Here is a 24021-nt window from a genome sequence, read left to right as displayed (position 1 = left end):
ACAGATAGCAATGCAAGATTACATATAATTAAGCACCAAATAAATAACTCCAAGACATGGGCTAGGTTGTGAAGAAGGAATGATCTTAGTGAGCTAAATCAAAGGTTTTCCAGGAAATGAGACTTTATTTGGGCCTCAAAGGATTTTGATAAATGACAAGAAAGGGAAGTCCATTCATGGCAGATGGCCTGACCAAAGAGTGTATTCTAGCCAGGCTATAAAATATGGACATGAGAATCAGCTCATCATTCATTCAATCAATCTTTACGAGCACCTATAGTATGCAGGCACTCTGCTAGGAGCTAATAGTGCAGACTAGGCATTCTGGCTGCCCTTATCGACTTGACATATTCCAGAAGGACTACTGGAAAATTCGAGTTGGCCGGAGGCAGCCTGGAATAGATTTGGGACAGCACTGCATGTTGGGCTAAAGCCTATTCTCAGTAAGAGCTGAGAATTTTTGAGTAAGAGTGACAGGTGCAAAGCTCTGTTTACCAGGAGGGTGATTCTGGCAATGTTGTTTATGTGAATTACGGGGGAACGGTGAAGACCGCTTAAGAAACTCTTGTGACGGGCCCAGAGTAAGACAATGCAGATTCAAACTAGGGCGACAGCTGTGAAAAAGCAGGCAGAGCAGTGTGAAGACGTACTTGGGGGCTTGGGAACCAACAGGAATCTGGGAGGCAGAAGGACAACAGACAAGGACCCTGATGCCTCCAGCCTAGACGTCTGGGGGAATTCTGAAAGTAAAACCAGTTAGGAGGCAAAGGTTAGGCGTTACTTTCTCCGGCCCCAGGACTGGAATGTTCTGGAGGCTGGGCTCTCTTCAACACGTTTCTCTTTTCGTGCTATTGATACTCCCCAGTCTGGATCTCTTTCTTTCTTCCCCAGCCTGATAAAATCTGCTCTCAAGCAGCTCTATTTATTTTTTTTGAATTTTATTTCATTTATTTTTTTATACAGCAGGTTCTTATTAGTCATCAATTTTATGCACATCAGCGTAGCCTTAGAAGACTGGGTAGTCTAGTTCACAGTGACTTGTCATTCACAGACAAATGCAGTAGGTCAGAGGGATCAGTAAGGGTAGAAACCTCAGCATCAACAGCAGCTCCGGAGGAGACCGTTCTGGGTGGAGAGTTTTCCAGGCATGCAGTAGACAACCACCATCCCCATGCATCTACTTAAGGACAGCTGACTCTGGAACTGTCTAGGAGAAACCTTTCCCTCAATCCCACCCCTGAGCATTGCCCTGTCATTTTTGCTTCAGCAGGATAATTAGAGATGATTGACTACATTCCTGAAAGCTCAGGGCGTTTAACTGCATCCCTGTCCTTGGAAAATGATATCCTGGAGGAAAACCATCAGAATTTCCCGGGGGGCGTGTTTAGAGTCATGTTACCTTGCTTGGGCTACAGTGTTCCCGTGCATTAGTCCTTTGCAATCACCTAGAAATCTTGCTAAAATACAGATGCAGAATCAGTAGGTTGGGAGGCGGAAGGTGCTGAAGTTCTGCAGGGCTAATAATATCCCAGGTGATGCCCATGCTGCCAGCTCATGGACTCACAACTTGAGTATGTGTCTAGGAATAGACAGCTCCTCTCCAAAGCAGATCTTAGATTCAGGTGATCTTGAATTTAAATCCCTCCTCTGACACTTTTCAGATGGATGACCTTTAGCAGGTTACCTCACTCATGTATTGTTTCCCCTTCTGTAAACCAAGAAAAATAATACCTACCTCAAAAGAGATACAAATGCTGGACGACCAGAAGGGGTCCTCAACAACTGTTAATCCCAATAGCAGATTCCCTGCTCTTCAATGGTGGGGATAACTGTTAAATTCACAGAAGCATACCTACCCGCCCCCAAATGCTAAGGTCTCCAGAGGGAATTACTGAGAATGCAAAGCACAAAACACCCTCAGAAACTCGAGAAGCCATAGAAAATTCTTTAAAAAAAAAAAAATCTATTTATTTATTTACTTGGCTGCACCAGGTCTTAGTTGTGGCACGCAGGATCTTCATTGCCGCGTGTGGGATCTTTTGTTGTGGCATGTGAACTCTTAGTTATGGCATGTGGGATCTAGTTCCCTGACCAGGGATCGAACCCGGGTCCCCTGCATTGGGAGCGCAGAGTCTTAGCCACTGGACCACCAAGGAAGTCCCTAGAAAATTCTTTATCATCACATAATCCTGCATAATTACAAACACGTCTCCAAATAGCATTATTTTGTATTTGTCCGAGTGATTTATAACATTAAGATCTATTACACGATTTTCCAGCTCTGAAATTCCCAAACTCCAGTTTGCAGGGAAAGAAAGCATTTCTTTTCTATGGAGGCCAGTACACCTAGATTTAACCAACACCAGTGTATTTAAGCTTCTTCAACATTCAAATTTCCCTTTTCCAAAAGTCAGATTCCACCCAGCATTGACGATTACTCCCCTAACGCATTATAAAGCTGTTTGATCCAAAATGTCATTTACACCGAACTTAGAAAAATGCATTTACTACATGAACCAGTATAGTTTTACACTTGGAATTCTTTTTTCATAGGTGAAGAGGCAAACCTTCTCTACATTTCTACATTTTGGAAAGCAAACCACAGCTCTGTAAATGCATAGTTTTGTCAAGCTAAATATCAACATTCCCTTGCATGCATTAATCTTTTAACCCCAAAACTAAAGTATGCGAGCCAAGGGAACATAATTACATAAATACCAGGCTCCGAAATTATCTACAGTTTGTTGTACATATATAGCGTATAATTTTTTTTGTTAATCCTCTCCCTTTTTCTCACTTTCTCCACCCCACACCCAGAGAAACTCCTATTTAGAGAAAGCCACACCTATCGCTAGGGACTGACCAACCTTTTAAAAAAACATTGAGAGCAAACATTGAGCCATTCTAACCCCAAGGAAATGCCAAGGCCCTGGAATGAAGGCATTCTAACTCCTGATGCAAATGAGGCTACTGGAATTTGTGAGGAGCAAAATAAACAAAACAATTAAGCCATTAGCATGTCTCCTTGGAGACAATCTGGCCTTTGGAGGAAAGCAAAACCAGATCCCACTTAGGCAGGTGAGTGGTGAGTTTGATTATGGAAAAACGAAGGCATTATATACGGCTCTTTCAACCAGGACAGATGAAAACTTTGTCAGGAAATTTTACATTCTGAAGGTCCACACAGCTGAACAGGATAAACCTTCTCATCCTATCTGCTGATCTAGTAGTGATTTTTTACATCACCAAAACCTGCCCAACCTCTCCCCTGCCACAGTGAAGAGAAGTCCTAAACAGAGGTCACAGGTCACACCCCATTTGCGACGGTTCCATTTGGAGTTGGGAATCTTTCCTCAGAAAGGACCCTGGTGCATCTTGTTCCCATTTCTGCCTGCCAAGAGCTGCACCAGCCCTTGAGGAGACAAGTTGGGACTGGTTGTGTGGCCTTAGGCAATCACCTAGCCTCTTCCGATCTCAGTGGAAGGAAGGCTGGAATAAAGGGAGAGAGAGTCAGGTATAGAAGCCCTCCCAGCCCACCCAGCTTCCGGCTCAGTCTGGCTTCTGCAGGAGCCGAGCCCAACTAGTTAACAAAAGGAAGCCCTACTGGTTTTATCTGAGGGGGGCTATTTTTATCTTTGAAAACGTTTCCAGTTTATAATTAATCAATCATCTACTTTAAATCACTGGTTCTCATCAATTCATTGGCGGCTGCGTTGCTACAACCATTCGGCCCTCTGTACAATTTCCGTCTAGTGGGAAGTTTGGTTCAATTCAACAAATTTGCTGATTCTACCACGTGCCAGACGTCATGTCAGGTGATGGAAATACAAAAAATGAGCATGACATAGTGGCCCCTTAAGGAGTTTACGGCCCAGCAGGACAGAACAATAAACATATTTATTGAAATAATATCACTCTAAAACATCCCGTTGGTATGAGGGCCCCGACTTACCTTGCCTGTCTCATCTCTGGCGTTCCTGGTCTACAAGCCACTCAAATCTCCTCACTCAAAATGCTCTAACTGGTGATCATACTACGTATCTTCCCAGACCCCATGAGTTACCTGGACTTCTCCCCTTCTTTCCCGCCTCACCTGAGAGGCCACTTCTTCCATACTCCGGAAAGCTTACAATACCTCACCCATCCACCTGGAGCTGAGCATAGAAAACATATACACTCCACAAAGCTCAAAAGATGCCAATCTGCCCATTTTGTTAGCTGATGAGTTCCAGTACAAAGATTTCATGAGGACAGTTTGAATTTACCAGTATTTGGTTGCCCTGCGAGTTTTAAAACATATGAATTCAACCTGTCCTCCAAAACCACATGCAATTAAAAAAAGCATACTCTCTGCTTCAAAATCCCATTTCAATTCTTTCTTCCATCTATTATCTCTGCCTATTCCTTAAACATCCACCCTTGGGAAAATCACTGGTAACCTATACAATAGATGCCATTTTCTGGGAGAACTATTTTCACAGACTCTGAAAGAGTTGCGGGGGAAGGCTGTCTGCCCTGTTTTCAACGTTATAGCTGGTTGACGAGTGAAGAAAGGCATGATGATGGGCAAAATGACTCCCCTGCCTTCTGTGAACGAGCGGCTCGGCTTTCAGGTGCCCTTTGAAGCATCGCTATGCTTCTTCCCCTTTCTTTCTTCACCGTTCCATCTTCCAAAGGACATGCTGAGTGAAGTGAGGAGTGACACTTGCATCAGACAACTTCAGTATTCCCACTAAAATCAAAGCTCCAGTGACATCTGAATCACAGGGCGCTTTCACGGATTCGCTCTTCCCCTGTTTCATTCCATTAGCTGAGCGACTAAGAGCCTGTTTACTGGCATGCATTTTAAGAGTGCTTCACTGCCTTGGCAGCTCTGCACTCTACTTTTGTCCCTCGAGATGAAGGCCTAGGGAGCACTAACGAATGTATAACTCACAGCAGAAGGAAATGCAAGCATTTCTCCTCTCATACTACGTTTAAAAATAGTACTGGATACATCTAGTATGGCAAGTCCCAAAATGGGGGTGGGACACAAAGATGAATACGAAACAACTATACCTGAAAAGTAACTGATCAGAAGGGAAGATAAAAGGCCCGTAAACAATCAAGAGATCTTTGCAGATCAAGAGTTCCGAGGTTTTGAAGTTAACTTCCAACTAGGAGACTCAAGAAGGTGGAAGTGGGGCTTCCCTGGTGGCGCAGTGGTTGAGAGTCCGCCTGCCGATGCAGGGGACACAGGTTCGTGCCCCGGTCCGGCAAGATCCCACATGCCACGGAGCAGCTGGGCCTGTGAGCCATGGCCGCTGAGCCTGTGCGTCTGGAGCCTGTGCTCCACAATGGGAGAGGCCACAACAGTGAGAGGCCTGCGTAGCGCAAAAAAAAAAAAAAAAAAAAAAAAGAGGGTGGAAGTGGGGCCGACCTCAAAGGAGAATTGGATCATCCGGATGCGGAAGGGGAGGGAATTGACGGCTGCCAGACATCAGCCAAAGAAAGGTGAGATTATCCAAGCCTGCAAGGGGCACAGCAAGTAGTGGAACTTGGCCAGCTGACCTCGGCGAAAGACAAGGCAAAAGGAAGCGGGTTGAAGCCACGCTGCACAGGTGGAATCCACAGGACTCAGCAGGTGGTGCGATCCTGCTATTCATTACATCTTATATTTAGAGTATATAAAATATACCTTTGCCAACGGACGCTTAAATACAACTGCTGCAAAAACTGAAGACTCAGATTCACAGCCCCAAACAAAGATGACAGTGCCTTATTGTTGCTGTAGAGCGGACACTGCCCGACTCCCCACTGGTTGCAGAGGTGCCAAGCGGGGCTACTTGGAGGAGGAGAAAGAGGGTTCCAAGATGGGAGGAGAGTGCTCCCCTTCTTTTAGGAAGCCTTAATTATGCGTGCTCACTTGTAAGCAGGTGCAAACTATATATTTCCTGCCTTCTCCAACCCTCCTCCTCACCCCTCCCGAGTCTAGAAGGGCAAGAGCCTTGTAGGGGAGAGCAGGAGGCAGGACAGATGTAGAATCTGGTTGGGGGTTGGGGCTTGGGGGCAGGGGAGAAAAAGAGCTGGAAGGAAGAGGCTACCACTACACTACACTCCAAGCCCTAGTCCTACAGAATAGAAACAGAGCACAGAACTGTGATCCAGAGTCCAGTTATTAGAGTCCAGCAATTTCCTTATGTGTCCTCAATTAGTTATTAATTTTATAATGAATAATAATGAATCCTCATCAGAGAAATGAGTTTTCAATTATTTACATAAACGTCAAACCATTATGTCCTTGACTTATATTTGAAGTCTGCATTGGACGTATTTCTCTTCGTGATCACAGGAGAATATAAAAATCTAATAAATGTGAGACCAATGCTGTGACTCTAGGTTTTTTTTTTTTTTTTTTTTGGCGGTACGCGGGCCTCTCACTGTTGTGGCCTCTCCCGCTGCGGAGCACAGGCTCCGGACGCGCAGGTTCAGCGGCCATGGCTCACGGGCCCAGCCGCTCCGCGGCATGTGGGATCCTCCCGGACCGGGGCATGAACCTGTATCCCTTGCATCGTCAGGCGGACTCTCTACCACTGCGCCACCAGGGAAGCTCGTGACTCTAGTTTTATGCTTTATAACCATTCTGAAAAATTAAGTCAGTTGTCAACAATTAATACTGACCCTTGCCTCATGGTAACTTGTATTGGTTTAGTATCTCTGGTAATCTTACAAAGAATTATTTTAACTCAGTACTTCCAACTTCCCTTCTCTCTAAAGCTTTATTATATTTGCTTTTCAAACATTTCCAGTAAAATCAGGTTTAGGACCAGGTTAGGATCCCTGGACAAAAGACTTGTACTCTAAGGCCACTTCTCCTACTAATTTGCCAGGTGACCTTGGTCAGGCTACTTAAATTCTCTGGGCCTTAGAGTCATTTGGGGAGGCCATGGACCACTTCAGGGAGTTAGGATTCTTCTCCCCAGGGAAAAATGCACACATGGACACAGACACAAACTTCAGCATATAATTTCATAGGCCACGCCCCCCCACCAAGTAGTCTCTGAGACATTTCTCATCTTGACATTCTACGTTTAAAGGTATCTGATCATTGAAAGAAACAAGTGTTATTTGCACAGCCATCACCATGATACACGTATGTATGAAGAAGGAATGAAGAGATGAATAAGCATGAACTGGCCCTGCCAATTATACCTAAAGAGAGTGCCTGAGTAGAGCTAGGACTGTAGGCTGGGGAGCCACCTCTGCCCTGCACACCAAAACTATGGGTGCCGAGATACTCCTGGGTATCACTGCCAGATACTCCTGTGGATGAGATCAGGCCAAGCTTTAAGGAGTCTCCCCAGTTACTGGAGATGTCTACCTTATTCTGTAAAAACAAAGCCTGTAATATTAAAAATCAAAGGGAAGCTACCTACTTTGGTTCTCTGAGATACACCCCTTCCTCCAACCCAAGAAGTAGACAGTACCAAGAGCTGAGAGCTGAGTTTTGCTTTATTTAAATGCCAGTGTAGGGCTTCCCTGGTGGTGCAGTGGTTAAGAATCCTCCTGCCAAGGCAGGGGACACAGGTTCGAGCCCTGGTCTGGGAAGATCCCACATGCGCGGAGCAGCTAAGCCCGTGAGCCACAACTACTGAGCCTGCGCTCTAGAGCGCGCAAGTCACAACTACTGAGCCCGCTGCACCACAACTACTGAAGCCTGTGCACCTAGAGCCCATGCTCCGCAACAAGGGAAGCCACCGCAAGGAGAAGCCACTGCAAGGAGAAGCCCGCGCACCACAGTAAAGAGTCGCCCCGGCTCGCCGCAACTAGAGAAAGCCTGCGCAGCAAAACGAAAACCCAATGTAGCCAAAAATAAATAAAATAAATAAATCTTAAAAAATTTATAAAAATAAATTAATACCAATGTAATACAGAGATGGTTAGAATGAAATGATAGCTAGGATTTGCTTCAAAATAAACCAAGAGAAGGTGAGAATAGAAGAAACAAGATTGAAATAATTATATGCCAAAAAATTAGGAGAACCTAGGAGAAAGAGATGAATTCCTATAAATATACAACCTACCAAGATTGAATCATGAAGAAACAAAATTTGAACAGACCAATTACTAGTAAAGAGATTAAATCTGTAATCCAAAACCTCCTAACAAAGAAAAATCCAAGACCAGATGGCTTTCCTGGTGAATTCTACCAAATATTTAAGGAACAATTAATACCAAACTTTCTCAAATTCTTCCCAAAAATAGAAGAGGAAGGAACACTTCCACACTCATTTTATAAGGCTAGCATTACCCTAGCACCAAAACCAGACAAGGACACAACATGAGAAGAAAATTACAGGCCGATATCCCTGATGAACACAGACACAAGAATCCTCAACAAATACTAGCAAATTGAATTCAGTAATACATGAAAAGGGAATTCCCTGGCGGTCCAGTGGTTAGGACTCCACACTTTCACCGTTCTGGGAACTAAGATTCTGCAAGCTGTGCGGCACAGCAAATAAATAAATAATGCACGAAAAGATCATACATCACGATCAACTGGGATTTATTCCAGGGATGCAAGGATGGTTCAACATCTGTAAATCAATGTGATACACCACATTAACAAAATGGAGAAAATAAGATTGGCCATGAGTTATCAATTGCTGAAGTCCAGCAATGAGTTTTCTCCCCATTTGTGTAGTTTAAATTTTTCCATTTAAAAAGAGGAGAAAGAGAAAATCAAAGGGAAAGATCCACAGATGAATGAATTTTTTTGAGACCTATGCCCAAATCTAGGTTAATCCTACTCTATTCACATCATTGTTGAGGAGCCTGTGGCTCACAGAATACGGAAGTGACACCAGTATGGATTATTCTGGGAACGATAATACAATCCACAACACAAGACTTTCATTCAAGACAAAAAAAGTATTTTTGTGTGTGTGAAGAATGTCCTTCTCCACATGGACAGCTCAGGGCTGGCCAGAAAGGCAGAATTAGTCAGTGAACAGCACTGTCCTGACCTGTTCCAAACAGTATTGCTCCACTGTTATATCCAACAGGCCATCCAGTCCAGTCTGGTTTGGCATGATTCACTGCTCTGGAAGCTTGGACTTAATCGTGAAATGTTTATTTTTACAAACTCCCTTCAACAGAAAACAAAAGAGTTTTTTCTTCTTGTTTTTAGCTTCTGCTTTTACTTTTTTCCAGCAAAAATAGCAATTTAAAAATCATACTGAGGCTCCGTAATACAAAAGAACTACAAGTTTTAATTCCTCGTACTTTGGGAAAACAGCAGCAGATGTACCAGGAGCAATGGGGGCTTCCGTCATACACAGGGGTTCAGAGGGTCATCCGGGAAAAGTAGATTTGCACTAAATCTATTCCTGCCTCAATGTATTCACCCAACTAGACACGATGAAAGAAAAGGTGGAGGGTAGGAACTGTATCTGAGCCCCAGGGCAGTCCTCGCCCACACTAACCCTGACGGTAGCTATGTGACTTGCTTTGGCCAATGAGACAGTATCAACCAGGATGCAAGCAGAGGTTAAAAAAATGCTTGTGCACTATGGCTTGCTTTCTCTTTTGCTATTCTTGGGAACCCTGTGACCACTGCTGTGTTAACAAACCAGGACTAGCCTATTGTGAAAGCGATAGGTGGCCAAGCCATCTCCACTGCCCCAACTGAACCTGGGCCAACTAACCAGCACGTGAGTGAGGCCGTCTCAGCTCATCCATCCCCAGCCAAGCCACCAGCCAACCACAAGGACCTGACGAGCCAGCCCAGCCCAGAACTTCCCAGCCAATGCACAAAATCATGAAAAATAATAAAATCTTTACTATTTAAACCACCAAGTTTGGGGTGGTTAATTATATCAAAACTTAATAGTAAGGTAAGAAAAGGTAAGAAAGGAAAAGGTAAGAAAGATGCTTAACAGATGCTGAACATCCTGGGACATAATCCCTAACGGAACTTTACATAACTCAGTGGGACTTACTATGGATTTGATTGTATGTCAACTGTCACTAAAACAACCTGACAGGGACTTCCCTTGTGGCACAGTGGATAAGAATCCGCCTGCCAATGCAGGGGGCACGGGTTCGATCCCTGGACTGGGAAGATCCCACATACCACGGAGCAACTAAGCCTTTGCACCACAACTACTGAGCCCGTGCTCTAGAGCCCACCAGCCACAACTACTGAGCCCACACACCACAACTCCTGAAGCCCACGTGCCTAGAGCCCGTGCTCCGCAACAAGAGAAGCCACCTCAAGGAGAAGCCCGCGCACCGCAATGAAGAGTAGCCCCCGCTCGCCACAACTAGAGAAAGCCCACGAGCAGCAACAAAGACGCAACGCAACCAGAAATAAAATTAAATCTTAAAAAAAAAAAAAAAAAACCTGACATAGACCCAAAATTGCATACTCCTTAATATTCACCTCAAGACAAGGTTTGCTACAACTCTGCGAATGATACTGTGTGGGCTTTGGAGGTTTATGAACCTCCTAAAATTAAATGAAGAATTGTGTTCATGTGGGGTTTTTTTCTTCTTAATTGTAAAAAGATGTTAAAACTATGGGGGAATAATATAAATATTTATGCCCATACTGCCCAGAATTAATGATACTATTTTCTATATTTGCTTTAGATTTTAATAAAGCAAATAAAACATTCTTAATAATGTTACAGTTAGTCCACTGACCTCAGTCCTCTCCTTTCCTCCTTCCCCCTTCAGCAGCTTGAATTTGATATCTTTCTAGTCCATCATTTTTTTAAAAGGACATATACATAAATATATACATATATGAGTATATATATCCCCGAACAATACAGATAGCCTTGTTTTGTGTTTTGACATTTTTCTTAAATGACTTCACATGTATCTTTCTACAACTTACTTCTTCACCACATACTACCTTTGTGAGATCTATCCATATTGATTCCCTATTATCAATAAGTCACAGACATTTATGCATTTCTTTCCTAATGGACATTTAGATTGTTCCTGTCTTTCTGTTTGGTTTTCTTGTTTTCCTTGTTATTACAAACACTGTCAGGAAACAGGTCAATAGCTTCAGAGGGCCTTGGGGCACCCCCAAATATTAGGAATCTCTGACAATCTGATGGGAGAAAGGAGAACTACCATCATTTTGCAGACATATCTGCATTTGAGCATTCCCAAATCTTGAAGGCGCCATCTTTCTCATACTATGAAGTAGCTTAATAGATGCTTCTACATTTAAATCCAAAATTTCCTGTAACAAAGGTCCATATCTAACTGGGACACTAAAACAACCGTAATTTTTTTGTTATTGAAAACTTTTTAGAATCAGACAACGATACTGTCCAAATCGTTCTGTTACAAAGTAATATTGTGCTAACTTGCCGTCAACATCAAAAGCTGGTCACACCAATTAAATTACTAAGAGACTAATGATACGCTATCCTAATTTTTGTTTGTTTTCTGTCATGTATATAAGGACTCGAGGGCTACATTTCTTGTAGTTACCTTGTTTCCCTTATTTTCTACTTTTTAAACTAACTGAGATCAGAGAGCTTTCTAGCATGACTTTCTTTTACTTTTATGCTTGATCCCAGTGTGATATCATCTAGTCCCCAAATGTTGCGACATGCAAACATCCCCGAACAAGGAAATTAAAAAGCCCAGACTTTAAACTAGATTTAAAAAAAAAATCAACCTTGTTTTCCCTCAGGGGTATGTAAAATAATGAAGTGTTATACAGCTATCTGGACCCAGAAATTTCAAATTCAGAAATAATGTACACAATTGCTTTTGAAAGAGCATAAAGTTAGCAGACCTGGTTCATTACATACAAGTTGTATGGCCCTGAACAATTCTCTTGCCCTCACTGCACTTTGGTTTTCTTACCTATAAAATGGCAGCAAAACCCATCATTTGTACAAGAATGAGACGAAATCACCTATAAGAAAGCCCTTTGTTATTCCCTCTTCTGTGAGCACCTCATAAGCAGAGGCAGGGCTTAATTCATCTTTGCTTTTCTAGCGGTTGCCACTGTATTTGGTAAGAATTCCTACCTATCAGGCATGTACGCTAACCTCCTTGGCAACTGCCGTGTCTTCTCCACTTTGGGGTTCAGAGCTCCTCGTCTCCAACCACTTGGGTCCTCTGACAGGGGAACTCATCGTTGCCGAGCTGCAGTCAGAGGCCTGAGCACCCACTGTTGTCACACATTTGAGTTCCAGTATCATGATCCTGGGAGAACACCAACAGTACCCACCTCAGGTCAGGACCGGGGAGTGTGGAGTGTACACCAAGCCAGCCGGTCCTGGCTTCAGACTTTACACCAAAGACAGGGCTCCATGTATCAGCAGGACAGGAGGCTGAGCAGCCCAGCACTGCTGAGGGCAGTTCTAACGGGGGCAGGAAGGAACAGTCACTGGTGCATCTGGAGGACAGTTCTCCATACAGTTAGGACTCAAGTTGGGTAATCAGGTTACATGGGATGATCATACCACCAGCAAAATACGATAAATATGTTTACCAAGGAAAAGAGTTTACAAAATACATGGGGAAATACAGCCCCATAATTACAGCTACATAAAAATGATGTACGTTTCGATAGTTTGGAAGGAAACCCAAAGACATGAAAAAAATTAGCACTACGGTAATGGTATTATGGTGAATTCCCCTAAATTTATGGTTTATAATCTTTTAAAGTTGATACAGTAACGCATCAAAAATAATTCACAACCTTCCATCTCCAAGCAGGCTTTTTCTGAAGGGCCCCAGAAAGAAAACTACCTGGGTCGTGCCTAGACTCTAACCCACCACTGTGGTCTGGTGGGAAAAGCCTTATTAAACTGGGATCAGAAAACCTGGATTCTGGCACCAGATCAGTCAAAACCTAGCTCTGAGACTTTCGAAGCCATTTAACCCCTCTAGATCTTTCTATGAAGTCAAGCCAAAGGATTTAGGATAGACTCTTAAATTCTCTTCTGGGCTTTCTACAATGTAGTGTATGTTTTACTTTCTACAATGCAGTGTATGATTTCAAAGTCCCATGAATGAATTTTTAACAAACACATCAGAACTCAAAACACCTAAGACAGGGTGGCCTCCTTCAGAGCAGTTCTTAGAGGACGGATTCCTGGAAGAACCACCTCCTTTTTGGTCCCCAGGGCCTAGGTTACACGATACTGCCCATGTTCAGGACCAATTTCTTCCCCCTTTGAGGCAGAATGTAACTTCAGGAAACAGCTGAGAGGGACCTTATACAAAGTTTGGTGAGTAAGGTGGGTGATCAGCTGCACACTAGCATTTTAGGTCATAAAGGAAGTCAAAAAATTTTCTTAAATGGCCATTCGTAAGTGCCCTGAACAACATTAATGACAGTGTTCCCATGGTGGCAATTCAGAAAGGAGGGCTGACTTCACCTGCATATACGGTGTCGAAGCCATTGTCCCTATTTTTAGGGACGACTCTTATAGTTTTACTTCTCTGAAGTAAAGCTGTCGTAAAGATATGTAAAAAAAAAAGACTTCACTAATATGCCTCCAAACCTTTCATCTCTGCCAAAATAAATTTTGAAGTTGAAATTCAAAACACAATTTGTTTACCATTGTTACGGAATGTGCTTACAAGGCCAAGCTGTTTATTTTTAATACCTTTGGCATTTAACCTTTAACCCCTTATTTGTTCTGTAAATATTAAGTCCCAGCACGGTAAAAAAAAATTAAAATCTCACCACGGAGAAACCCATTTTAATCACATACTGATAAAAACACAAGTTGCTGCATCTTTGTTTAAAAAATAGTAGATGACTCAAACTTGGAAAATTACGAATGTACGTAATTTCTCTAGGATCCATAATGAAGCTTTACATGTGTATAGAGGTTTCAAAATATTTCTGCTTTTTTGAAGCTGATGAAAAGAGCTTTCACAAGTTCTTACCAAGTAATGAGACTCAGTCCTCTCCTCATGGGAGAGAGGTCTCACATGAGCTCATAACATTAACACTGAAGGGCGAAAGGTTGTATTCCAAGTCATGTTTACAAAAAAGCTCATTATCTAGCCCCAAGGAGAACCCCTGAAACAGACCTCAAATTCATGAGATGCAACAGGGAAAGGAGTAATCAAAGAGGTCCACCATACAATATGGAGGTTGGGGGAGAGGGGGAGTACCTTCCCACTGGAGGGAGTTAAAGGGTTAAGAAAAAGAGACGTTCAAGCTGAAACTAACACACCATTGTAAAGCAATTATACTCCAATAAAGATGTTAAAAAAAAAAAAAGAGAAGTTCAATTTACAGGCTCACCACTCACAGCACTACCTGCACAGGTGTTGAGCTAGCTCCAAACGGTGGCAGCTGGATGCATACCGCCCCTGTTTAATAGCTTAGCGAGTCCATGGGCTGGAAACACCAGGCAACTCCCTCTCTTAAGGGAAACGCAGTGGGAAGGTGTGCATGTGTCAGTAAAAATCGAATGCCCTTACTGGGTATGTGGCTAAAGTTTAGACTTCCTGCTGGCGAGCGAATGCAAGGAAGCACAGTGGTTCGCAGGACACCACTTTGAGATTTACAACAGGGTCGCTGCAAACAGCTGACCTGTTTGGCCTCTCAGCGGTGATCAGCACCCTTTTAAAAATTGGCAGCTCTGGCCTAAAAATCTAGATTTTCAGCTTCTCCTGAAAAAGCAGACAATTTGGTAATGTGGTCAATGTCATCACAGCCTAAGGTCAAGTAATGATGGCTCTTTTGATGGGCACATGTTCTATATTTACTCTCCAGAGGCCAGTCTCACCCCATCAAAAATTGTATCCTGGTGTCTGTAGACATTTGAGTTTGCAACCACTAACAAAGCTGAAATCCCCAGCAAAACTGAGGAGGAAGTGGCTTTCAGCTTCTGCAACTGCTTCCTCTGCTTCTCCATCCCCTCCATCCATGGCCCCACTGGGCTTCCCTCCTTGCCCTGGGCTGCCAAACATTTCCTACTAGGCAGGCCCACCCACAGTGGTCCCAAGACAATGCCCTGGATTCCACTCTTGCCCTAACCCTCTACCTCTATCAAAACTTTTCTGGACTTCATCCCATTCCTTTCTGTTTTGGTTCTGTGTTGTGTTGTTTTGGCCAGGAGACTACTCACTAGAAATCTGATAAACTAATCAGCGGGAATGGACTAGGTTACCTTCGCAGAAAACATGTTTGAAATGGATTCCAGACTTTCTAAATACATGCCATGCCTTCACCCAAAGGAACTTACCTACCTTGTAGCCAGCTGCATCAGATTTCTAAGTTCGTAAGCCTATTCCTGTGTACTATCTGCAATTTACTCACAAGTAATATGCAAGTAAGGAGACGGGGACACATCTTGAACATATTCTGACGTGATGGTCAAGTCACATGTACTCAAATATGTCAGTATATATCAGTCACAAAAGCCTTATGAATCACAGTTTCTAGCTCCAAAGTATACAGCAGAGCTATACACATGGGTTCCAGTCCGTTAGACAGTCCAAACTGGTCATGGCCACAGAAGTAGAACTTCCTTTGTGGCTGATGATAAAGCCACGTTCTACAAAGGAAACCTCAGATGTGTATTATTATTGATTAAAGTCAAAGGAGATTGTTGTACCCTCCTGACCAATGTATACTAAATTATAGAGACAGGCAGAGATTTTTTTGGTGTTTTCCTTTCTTTTTCTTTTTTGGTCCTTCAAGTCTAAGAAAAAAAAGAAAGAAATTGCTATTGCCTGGTAGTATTCTTGGTTCTCCAAAGACGGAGAAAAATGTCCCAAAGTGAGTTTTCAGGAGGAAATAGAAGGTAAACTGTAAGCTGTACACTTTGTTCATGAGTCAGAAGATGGCAATCTTCCTTATGAATCACAAATGAGTGAGCCTTGGTAGGGCCTTTAGTACAGGTGGAGAGCCTTCCTAACCTGCTACCAGATTTCCTAAGATATCTCAGAGAGCGAGAGACAGAGAAATCCACAGTACAGGTGCCAAGGGCCTGATGAATTATATTCTCCAGGCTAACCCTGAGCCACACCCACTGGAGGCATTGCCCCTTCTCTTCCTGTTTTAAGCAGCTGAGGGATGCAGCTGGGCAGACGCAGACAGATGTGAAACACAAAATGAAGCCTCATTTGGCTGGAAGGGGATCTTACATAAATAGTAAATACTATAATAACTGAGATTTCTGACTATTTAAGCTGCTGATGCTCTGTTCTAAGGCAACTTCACACATCTAATGCACAGACTTAATTTTTCAAGCCAGCGAAGAAATGATTCATTTAATTTTTGCCAAATTACTCTAGATCCAGTAGATGGAGTGATGGCGCAGCTCCTATTTCAGGACAACCAGCTGTTTCAACTTTTCTGTCAGGGAATCGGGGCCTCAGCAACTGTATCTGATGCACTGATAGTCTCCTGGAGGCCCACAATACGGCCATCTGTGCTGTTGGCAGGGAACATCGATAGGTAAGTCATACCCCTGTCCTTCAATAGACACCCTACACACTCTGGAAACAGCTCTTCCTTAGAACATGCCTCTTCTGCACCCACTTCATAAACCATCTACTTCAACAGCAATGGACCGAATTGAGCGTCCAGTTTCTGAGGTCCCCAGAAAAGTCATGCTACACTACTTTTTAGTCTCTCCAGCATGAAAAATGAGTGAACTAAGGGAAAGTTAATTTTCTCAAGGTACCACTCAACTATTTAAATTCAGCAAGATTTTTTAAACTCTTGACATACAACACATTTTTTTTTTTTTTAGAAATACTGAACCATGGGAAATAATTCTAGCAATTATAAAGTATTAAGATTCACATTGCTTAAGTCCAGGTAGCCAGTTAGGCAGTGGCCCCATTTAGGTAGCTCCACCCAAACACACAGTGTAAGTGAATGGTTTTCTTTAGGGGTTCCAAAAATAATATGGGGTGGACTGACTTCTTAAACCCTAAAACTGAAAGGGAAATTTTATTTACAGATAAAGTGTCCTCTTCGGTAGACACAAGGGTGACATAACTTTGGACTAGGTGAAAAGAAAAAGCTTTGGTCAAGGATGCCCTTTTAAAGATTTTGGCTTGTTTGTTTTTAATCATTCTTTTGAATAAACACAGCACTGGATCAAGGGCTGCTTTTGAGTTTTGTGTGTAGGTTCCTATGGGCCTTTCCTAATTTCCCTCAGACTCCTGCAGGATAGAGATTTTTAAATTAGTGCTGTACCGGTTATCACTGTGACTTAGCACCCCTTTCACAGTCACTAAAAAACAACAAAAACCAATCAGAAGAGGACCAGTTCATCCACCTAAGCCGGATTATTTGAAAAGAAGCAAGTGTGGAAACTATGAAGCCTTGTAGTAGAACTTTTTCCCCCCTCTGATGGACTGCCAATCTCTTCAAAATAGAGCCCTTGCTTTTGTGCTTAGGAAAGAAAAGTACACCACCCCAAAGCCCAAGGGATGCGGCTAAGGTTATTGGGGGCGGGGTAGCCGAGGCCGGGAGGTCGGGGTGGAGGAAAAGTCAGAAACGAGTCAGAGAGAGAGCCAGACACTTCCATCAATACCCAAAGTGCCAAAGGAAAAAGAACAAAAAACTCGACTTCCTCCCATGCGTACCGTTCGCTGTACACCCGAAAAGTGCCAGCCACCTCGCACTTGGGGGAAGTGGAGGAGGGTGATGTTTACTCGGCCTTTTTGGTGCAAAGACCCTCCGGGCCGGCGCCCAGCGGAGCCCAGGCCGGCCTGGCTCCCGGCAGCCCCGGCTCCCGGCAGCCCTGCGACACCCTCGCCCGCAGCCGCCAGTCCACCGCCAGGTGCTCGCCCTACCTGGCGCCCCACTGCCTTTGTGCGGCCGCGCCGCCCCCGCCGGCGCGCGGATGCCAGCGGGACAGCTGCGGCGCTGCCGGGCGGCCGGGGGAGGAGCAGTGGTCCGCGGCGCCGGTGCAGCGGGCGGGGAGCGCGCGCACTGAGGGGCGCAGGCGGCCGCTCCCACCTTCCCAGCGGGAGGGAATTGATACCCCCCGGCGGGCCGTGCCCCTGAACGCGGATCTCCCCGCACTCCGGCTTCCGACAGCTGGCAGCCATAGCCACCCCGGCCACGAAAAGTTTGGCGACGCCGAAAGTGACTTGAAAGAAAGTTTTCCTTGGCCCCTCACTCCGTCTCCCCCAGCCCCGGTTGAGCGAAAGCTGCAGGAAATAAGGGCTCGCGACGTGCCGACTCCCGCGTCCAGCTTCTCCACCCCTGGCCTCGGCAGCGCGCCCAAGGTGGGTGCCCCGCGCCCGGGCTTCCCGCCCCATCCCTGGGTCAGGCGTCCCGGGACGCCGCGCGGCCAACTCACCATGGTGACTCGCGCCGCGGTCGCGCCTCTGCCGGGTCCGGCTGCCGGGGAGCTGGGGCTGGAACGCAGTCTCCTGGGCGAACTTCAAAAGTTGGTTCCCTTCGCCAAAAACAGGCTCTGGACACCCAAGCACTCACAGGAACCAATGGGAACCCTGGGGGGACTCCATCCAGGCGGGATCGGCGGCGGTAGGTGAGGGCGAGCAGGAGGCGGCTTAGCAGGCGGGGCGCATATTGCGGAGGGCAGGGGTCCACCCGGACCGGGCGCTCGCCGCCCGCCTAGGTGAGAGCAATGCTCTCCGCGCGTCCGACTAGCTGCCCTGCCTCGCTCCTCTTCCTTCGGGCACCTTCTCCGTTCTCCTCTGGCTGAGCCTCGGCTCGGGTAGGGCAATCTGTCCATAAATGGAGAATTCAGCTCAGGCCTGACCAATCAGGGTTTGTTTTCATAGCGTCACTCCTCAGGGAAACCGTAGTAGCCAACAAGCTTGGAGCTGCTGGAGTTTCCAAAGCCCTCTGGATCCTGTAGTCCTCCTCCACGCCAGCCTCCAAAGAGCGCTGCTGACCCAGCTAGCTCCCGGTGGCATGACTTGAACGAACCACTCTGTGAAAGAGAGGTAAACTTCTAAATCTTTTTTCTTTTAAACGCGAAAGTTAGAGTAAGTGTAGCTGAAGTGGTATGATTTTTCCCATAACTTTTTTTTTTAAAGAAGGAAATATTTTATCAGCATAAAAGATCAGAGTCGTGGCAGCAGCCCAAAGGAAATCCTTTTTCTTTCCAACGTCTGGATTGTGAGGAAAGTCAAAAATATCGTTTCCCCCACCCTTTCTTTTACCTGAATTTCCTTGGAAAACAAAGGAAGGCTTTTTGAGGGGGAGGCGGGAAGGGGGAATTTTGATGGTGAAGAAGTTGCACGTGCAGCGAGGCCAAGGACGGGGGAGAGAGGCATGGGAAGAATGCGCCATCCAATCTCAGTCAACACAAATCTGTCGAGAGCAATTAGCATTACAATCAAGAAATCAGGTGGGCTGTGAGGAGAAGATTGGAGTGGGGGCGGGGAAGCAGAATCCTGAAATAAAGGTAGAGGGTCTGATATTATTGTTTTCAGAGTTCAGGAAGTAAACTTGGTTGGTTATAACAGGATGGTCCTCTCTGGATCTGTGGTAGGTAAGACTTGAAAACTTCAGGGCACAGAAAAACTATGAAGCATAATGATTTACTGTGATTTGCTTTATGAACTTTGGTGGTAGCCCTTCACTTGAATAAAGGATCCTGGAGTTGGAATGGATGTTAAAAATGCTCTTGTCTAGGGCTTCCCTAGTGGCGCAGTGGTTGAGAATCTGCCTGCCGATGCAGGGGACACGGGTTCTGTGCCCCGGTCCGGGAAGATCCAACATGCCGCGGAGCGGCTGGGCCCGTGAGCCATGGCCGCTGAGCCTGCGCGTCCGGAGCCTGTGCTCCGCAACTCGAGAGGCCACAACAGTGAGAGGTCGGTCCGCTTACCGAAAAAAAAAAAAAGTTCTTGTCTAAAATGGGTAAACAAAATGTAGTGTATTCATAGAATGGAATATTATTCGGCCTTTAAAAAGGAAGGAAGTACTAACACATGCTACAACATGAACCTTGAAAATATTAAGTGAAAGAATCCAGAAATAAAGATCCCATATTATATGATTCCATTTATATGAAAATAGAGAATGGGGACATCCATAGAGACAGAAATTGGTAAATTATTGATTGCCAAGGGCTGGGGGAGGGGAGAATGGGAGTAGTTGCTAATAGGTGTGTGTTTTCTTATTGGTGAAAATAGTCTGGAATTAGATGGTGGTGATTGTCGCACAACTTTGTGAATATACTAAAAACCACTGAACTGTACATTTTAAAAGGGTGAATCTTACAGTATGTGAATTATATCTCCAACTTAAAAACTGAAAGAAAATCATGTTGACCAACTTTTTTTTAAAAAAAACATGTTGACCAAATTCTCGTAGTAATCATCCACACAGTTAGGCAAATAAATGTAATTGATTGCCTACCATAGGTCATCATGGCCACTGTGAATACAGTGGTCTCTGCCTTCACCAAGCTTACAATTTTAGAAGGAGGGAAACAAAAGATAGATTTTAAAACAAATAATTACAGGAAAGATACAAATACAATAAAAAGTAACAGTAGTTTTGTGCAGGGAACTGCCATATTTGGAGCTATAGGTTAGGTAATTCATCTGGTAGCATTCTGTAGCACAGACTGGACAGGAAACCATAAGACATCTGTTGAACACTCATTATGAACTACGTCCACACAGGCGTGATCATTGGCTAAATACATTCAGCTGTGATACATTATTCTCAGGTGAGTCTGATTCCATGTCTCAGAGGTATGTCAGCTTCAAAATTCAGTCAGGCATTTTAAGAACTAGTGGAACAGGGAATTCCCTGGCGGTCCAATGGTTAGGACTTAGTGCTTTCACTGCCTGCACCAGGTTCAAGCCCTGGTGGAGGAACTAGGGTCACAGTGAAAGAAAAACAACTAATGAACAGATGTTACCAAAAGGGAAATCTGAGCTTACCAGTTACACGAAAAACACTGCTTAGGTTGGAATTGACACGTTGCTTCAACCACCATCCTGTCCATGCAACCCTGATTAGTAATCAGACTGAGATGGGCTTTGAGGGATACAAGCAAAGATGTAGCTGTTTTCCCCAAGGTTAACCTAAGGATATGCAACACTGAAAATCTCTTAATAATCCATCACCAACCTATCAGTCTTGGATTTATCTAAAACTACCTTGACACTCTCTGTCAGTTGTATTAGCATTTGAGATTTTTTTTTAAGTGCTTACTTTTATTTGCCCTAATAATCTCTTTCCAGTTTCCAGAAGTATTCCCAGCTCTAGTAGGTGGGACTTTGATGAAGATGTCTGCTTGTGTTCATTTTTCATGATTTTGTAATATTCCTTTCCAGATTAACTATAAATATATAGATTAATGCCTACGTCTAGGCAGTACTTAAAATATGAGATTTCATGCACATAAACCTGAATTTGTAGCCTGGCTTTTCCACTTAACTGGCTGTAAGATCTTAATTTCTCTGAGTTTCAGTGCCCTTGTCTATAAAATAGGTTGATGTAAGTCTGAAATGAAATGTGTGCAAAGATGGTCAACAAATTTTGGTTCCTTTTTCCTTTCCCTTCTGATTAGGGATTCAGACCTAGATCCCTGGGTGAGATCAGATGGTCCTTGGCCCTCTGAATTGCATGCCAACTCCTGGAGGCTGTTTGTGTGTGCCCTTTTCTTCAGGGAGAGTTAATGGCTTTCATCAAATCCTCAAAGATTCGGTAACTGCCAGAACATTAGGACCCACAGCTCTTTTTTTTTTTTTTTTTTTTTTGCAGTATGCGGGCCTCTCACTGCTGTGGCCTCTCCTGTTGCGGAGCACAGGCTCCGGACACGCAGGCTCAGCGGCCATGGCTCACAGGCCCAGCCGCTCCGCGGCATGTGGGATCTTCCCGGACCGGGGCACAAACCCGTGTCCCCTGCATTGGCAGGCGAACCCTCAACCACTGCGCCACCAGGGAAGCCCGGACCCACAGCTCTTGATCATATTAGTTATGCCTCTCTGGATATTTGTCTATTATTGTGTTTTTCTTGAGTCATAGGGATTAGAACTGAGTCTGATACTAAAAGCACAGAAGTTCTTGGATTCTCAAAGCAAAACCCACTAATTCACAGTTTGAGCATAGAATACAGTGTGTGATGACGTGGAAGAGCCTACAATTTCATGAAGAATCCCTTCAAGCCCTCCCCTGCTCCATCCCCATCTTAGGAAGGTACCTTGTCAGTTTTCGCTGGGGTGACCATACATCCTGGTTTACTTGGGGGAGCCCAGTTTATGCCTTTATCTCAATGAAACGATAAAGTGCACCCCTCTTGCATTCCCAACAGGCCTAGTTTGAATGATAAACCATGGTCACCATAGATTTTTGGCCAAGTTGCACCCCCTAAAAAAATCCTCACTTTTTAAAATGAAAGTTTTTCCACTTTTCTTGACTTCACCTGTTTTGCAGAGGACTCAATATCTTACCAGAACTTTATTCTTATGATCTCAAGATCAGAGTAGCAATGAAGGGAAAGCAACTTTCAAAATTGTAAAACTCATTCTAGACACATGATGGAGCTAGTCAGATGAGACTTTATACAGAAGTTGGCATGATTAACTGCATTTTATCTGGGGCGGAATGAAAAGGAATGAAAGAAAAACTCAAGATAAATACAAAGCTCAAATCCCCATATGAATCCATCAGTGAAAAAAAAATCACTGCTCATGTATTTTGGAAAATAATTAGTAAGAAGATAATATAGGGCAATGAAACGAGTTTCCACGTCAGTACCATGAAAGAACATCAGAATGCGTTCACCACAGTACAATTAAAGAAAAATTTGTTAATGGAAAAATGAGGGCAGAAATCTTTAACGAGACACTAATGAAAGAGAGGCTGGCGTCACATCAATGTGAGATGTCCTGGGTAATCGCTGTTTCTACCATAACAGGCATCATTTATTAGGTTCAGTAGGTAACAGATACTGAGCTAAGTGCTTACTGTGCAATATCTTATTCCATCTTCCATACAACCCTATTAACTTTGTTTGCAGTTAAGAAACTAAGTTGAGAGAGTTTGAAGTAACTTGCCCAAGATAACACTCAGCTACCATGCATCAAATCTATATATTTGTCTGACTCTTGAAGCCCAAGCTTTTACCCTCTAAGCAGTGACTCTGTAGTAGGAATGCCCATTAGAAAAAATTTCCCCTTATGCAGGCCCAGTATGAATGGGAGCACACCTTAGGAGCCTGTCCAAACCAGGATCCTGGAAAAATTCTTGCTATTTATTTAATTTTATAAAAAATTGGTGTATAGTTGATTTACAATGTTGTGTTAGTTTCTGGTGTACGGCAAAGTGATTCAGTTATATATATATATATTCTTTTTCAGATCCTTTTCCATTATAGGTATGATAAGATACTGAATATAATTCCCTGTGCTATACAGTATGTCCTTGTGGTTTATCTATTTTATGTATAGTAGTGTGTATCTGTTCATCCCAAACTCCTAATTCATCCCTCCCTTCCTTTCCCCTCTCGTAACTATGAGTTTGTTTTCTAAAAAAATTCTTGCCTTTTTAAGAATTACTATGATGATAAATTATGAATTTGTATAGAGAGTTTAAGTCAACTTCAAACATTCTTTGTTCTTCTAATATGTTAATATTCGTTTGTGAAAAGGATATTGCTGAGAATTTCAACAGTGGGAAAATGTGATATGATGCTACTTTTTTAATATAAATTAATTTATTTATTTATCTTTTTCTTTTTGGCTGCGTTGGGTCTTCGTCGCTGCGCACGGGCTTTCTCTAGTTACGGCAGCTTCACGTTGCGGAACGTGGGCTCTAGGCACGCGGGCTTCCTTAGCTGTGGAATGTGGACTCAGTAGTTGTAGCTCGCAGGGTCTAGAGCACAGGCTTAGTAGCTGTGGCGCACGGGCCCAGTTGCTCCACGGCATGTGGGATCTTCCCAGACCAGGGCTCGAACCCGTGTCCCCTGCATTGGCAGGTGGATTCTTAACCACTGCGCCACCAGAGAAGTCCCTGATGCTACTTCTGATTAATATAACGTTTTTGCTATAACAATTATTTTACCAAAATAAAAGAATAGG

The 24021-nt window shown here is 44.0% G+C and overlaps 2 protein-coding genes across 3 annotated transcripts in view; one reads left to right on the top strand and one right to left on the bottom strand.

Annotated features, from left to right (window-relative positions):
* Window positions 1-18877, bottom strand: part of MYO1E (myosin IE) — a 204753-nt gene extending 185876 nt beyond the window's left edge. Inside the window, exon 1 of the mRNA XM_030878851.3 lies at window positions 18312-18877. Coding sequence (XP_030734711.1) covers window positions 18312-18314 — 3 coding nt within the window. The 5' untranslated portion in view covers window positions 18315-18877. The remainder of the gene's footprint in view (window positions 1-18311) is intronic.
* The window catches only part of FAM81A (family with sequence similarity 81 member A), a 124297-nt gene continuing 118770 nt past the window's right edge, over window positions 18495-24021 (top strand). Inside the window, exon 1 of one of the 2 annotated variants that reach the window (XM_060294183.2) lies at window positions 18495-18924. The gene's annotated coding sequence lies outside the window, so the exon portion shown is untranslated. The remainder of the gene's footprint in view (window positions 18925-24021) is intronic. The other variant, XM_060294185.2, reaches the window with a different exon arrangement.

This window comes from Globicephala melas, chromosome 2 (assembly GCF_963455315.2).
Source record: "Globicephala melas chromosome 2, mGloMel1.2, whole genome shotgun sequence".
Taxonomy (NCBI): domain Eukaryota; kingdom Metazoa; phylum Chordata; class Mammalia; order Artiodactyla; family Delphinidae; genus Globicephala; species Globicephala melas.
The sequence above is the reverse complement of the archived record's forward strand: the minus strand, read 5'-3'. Positions and strand labels throughout refer to the sequence as shown.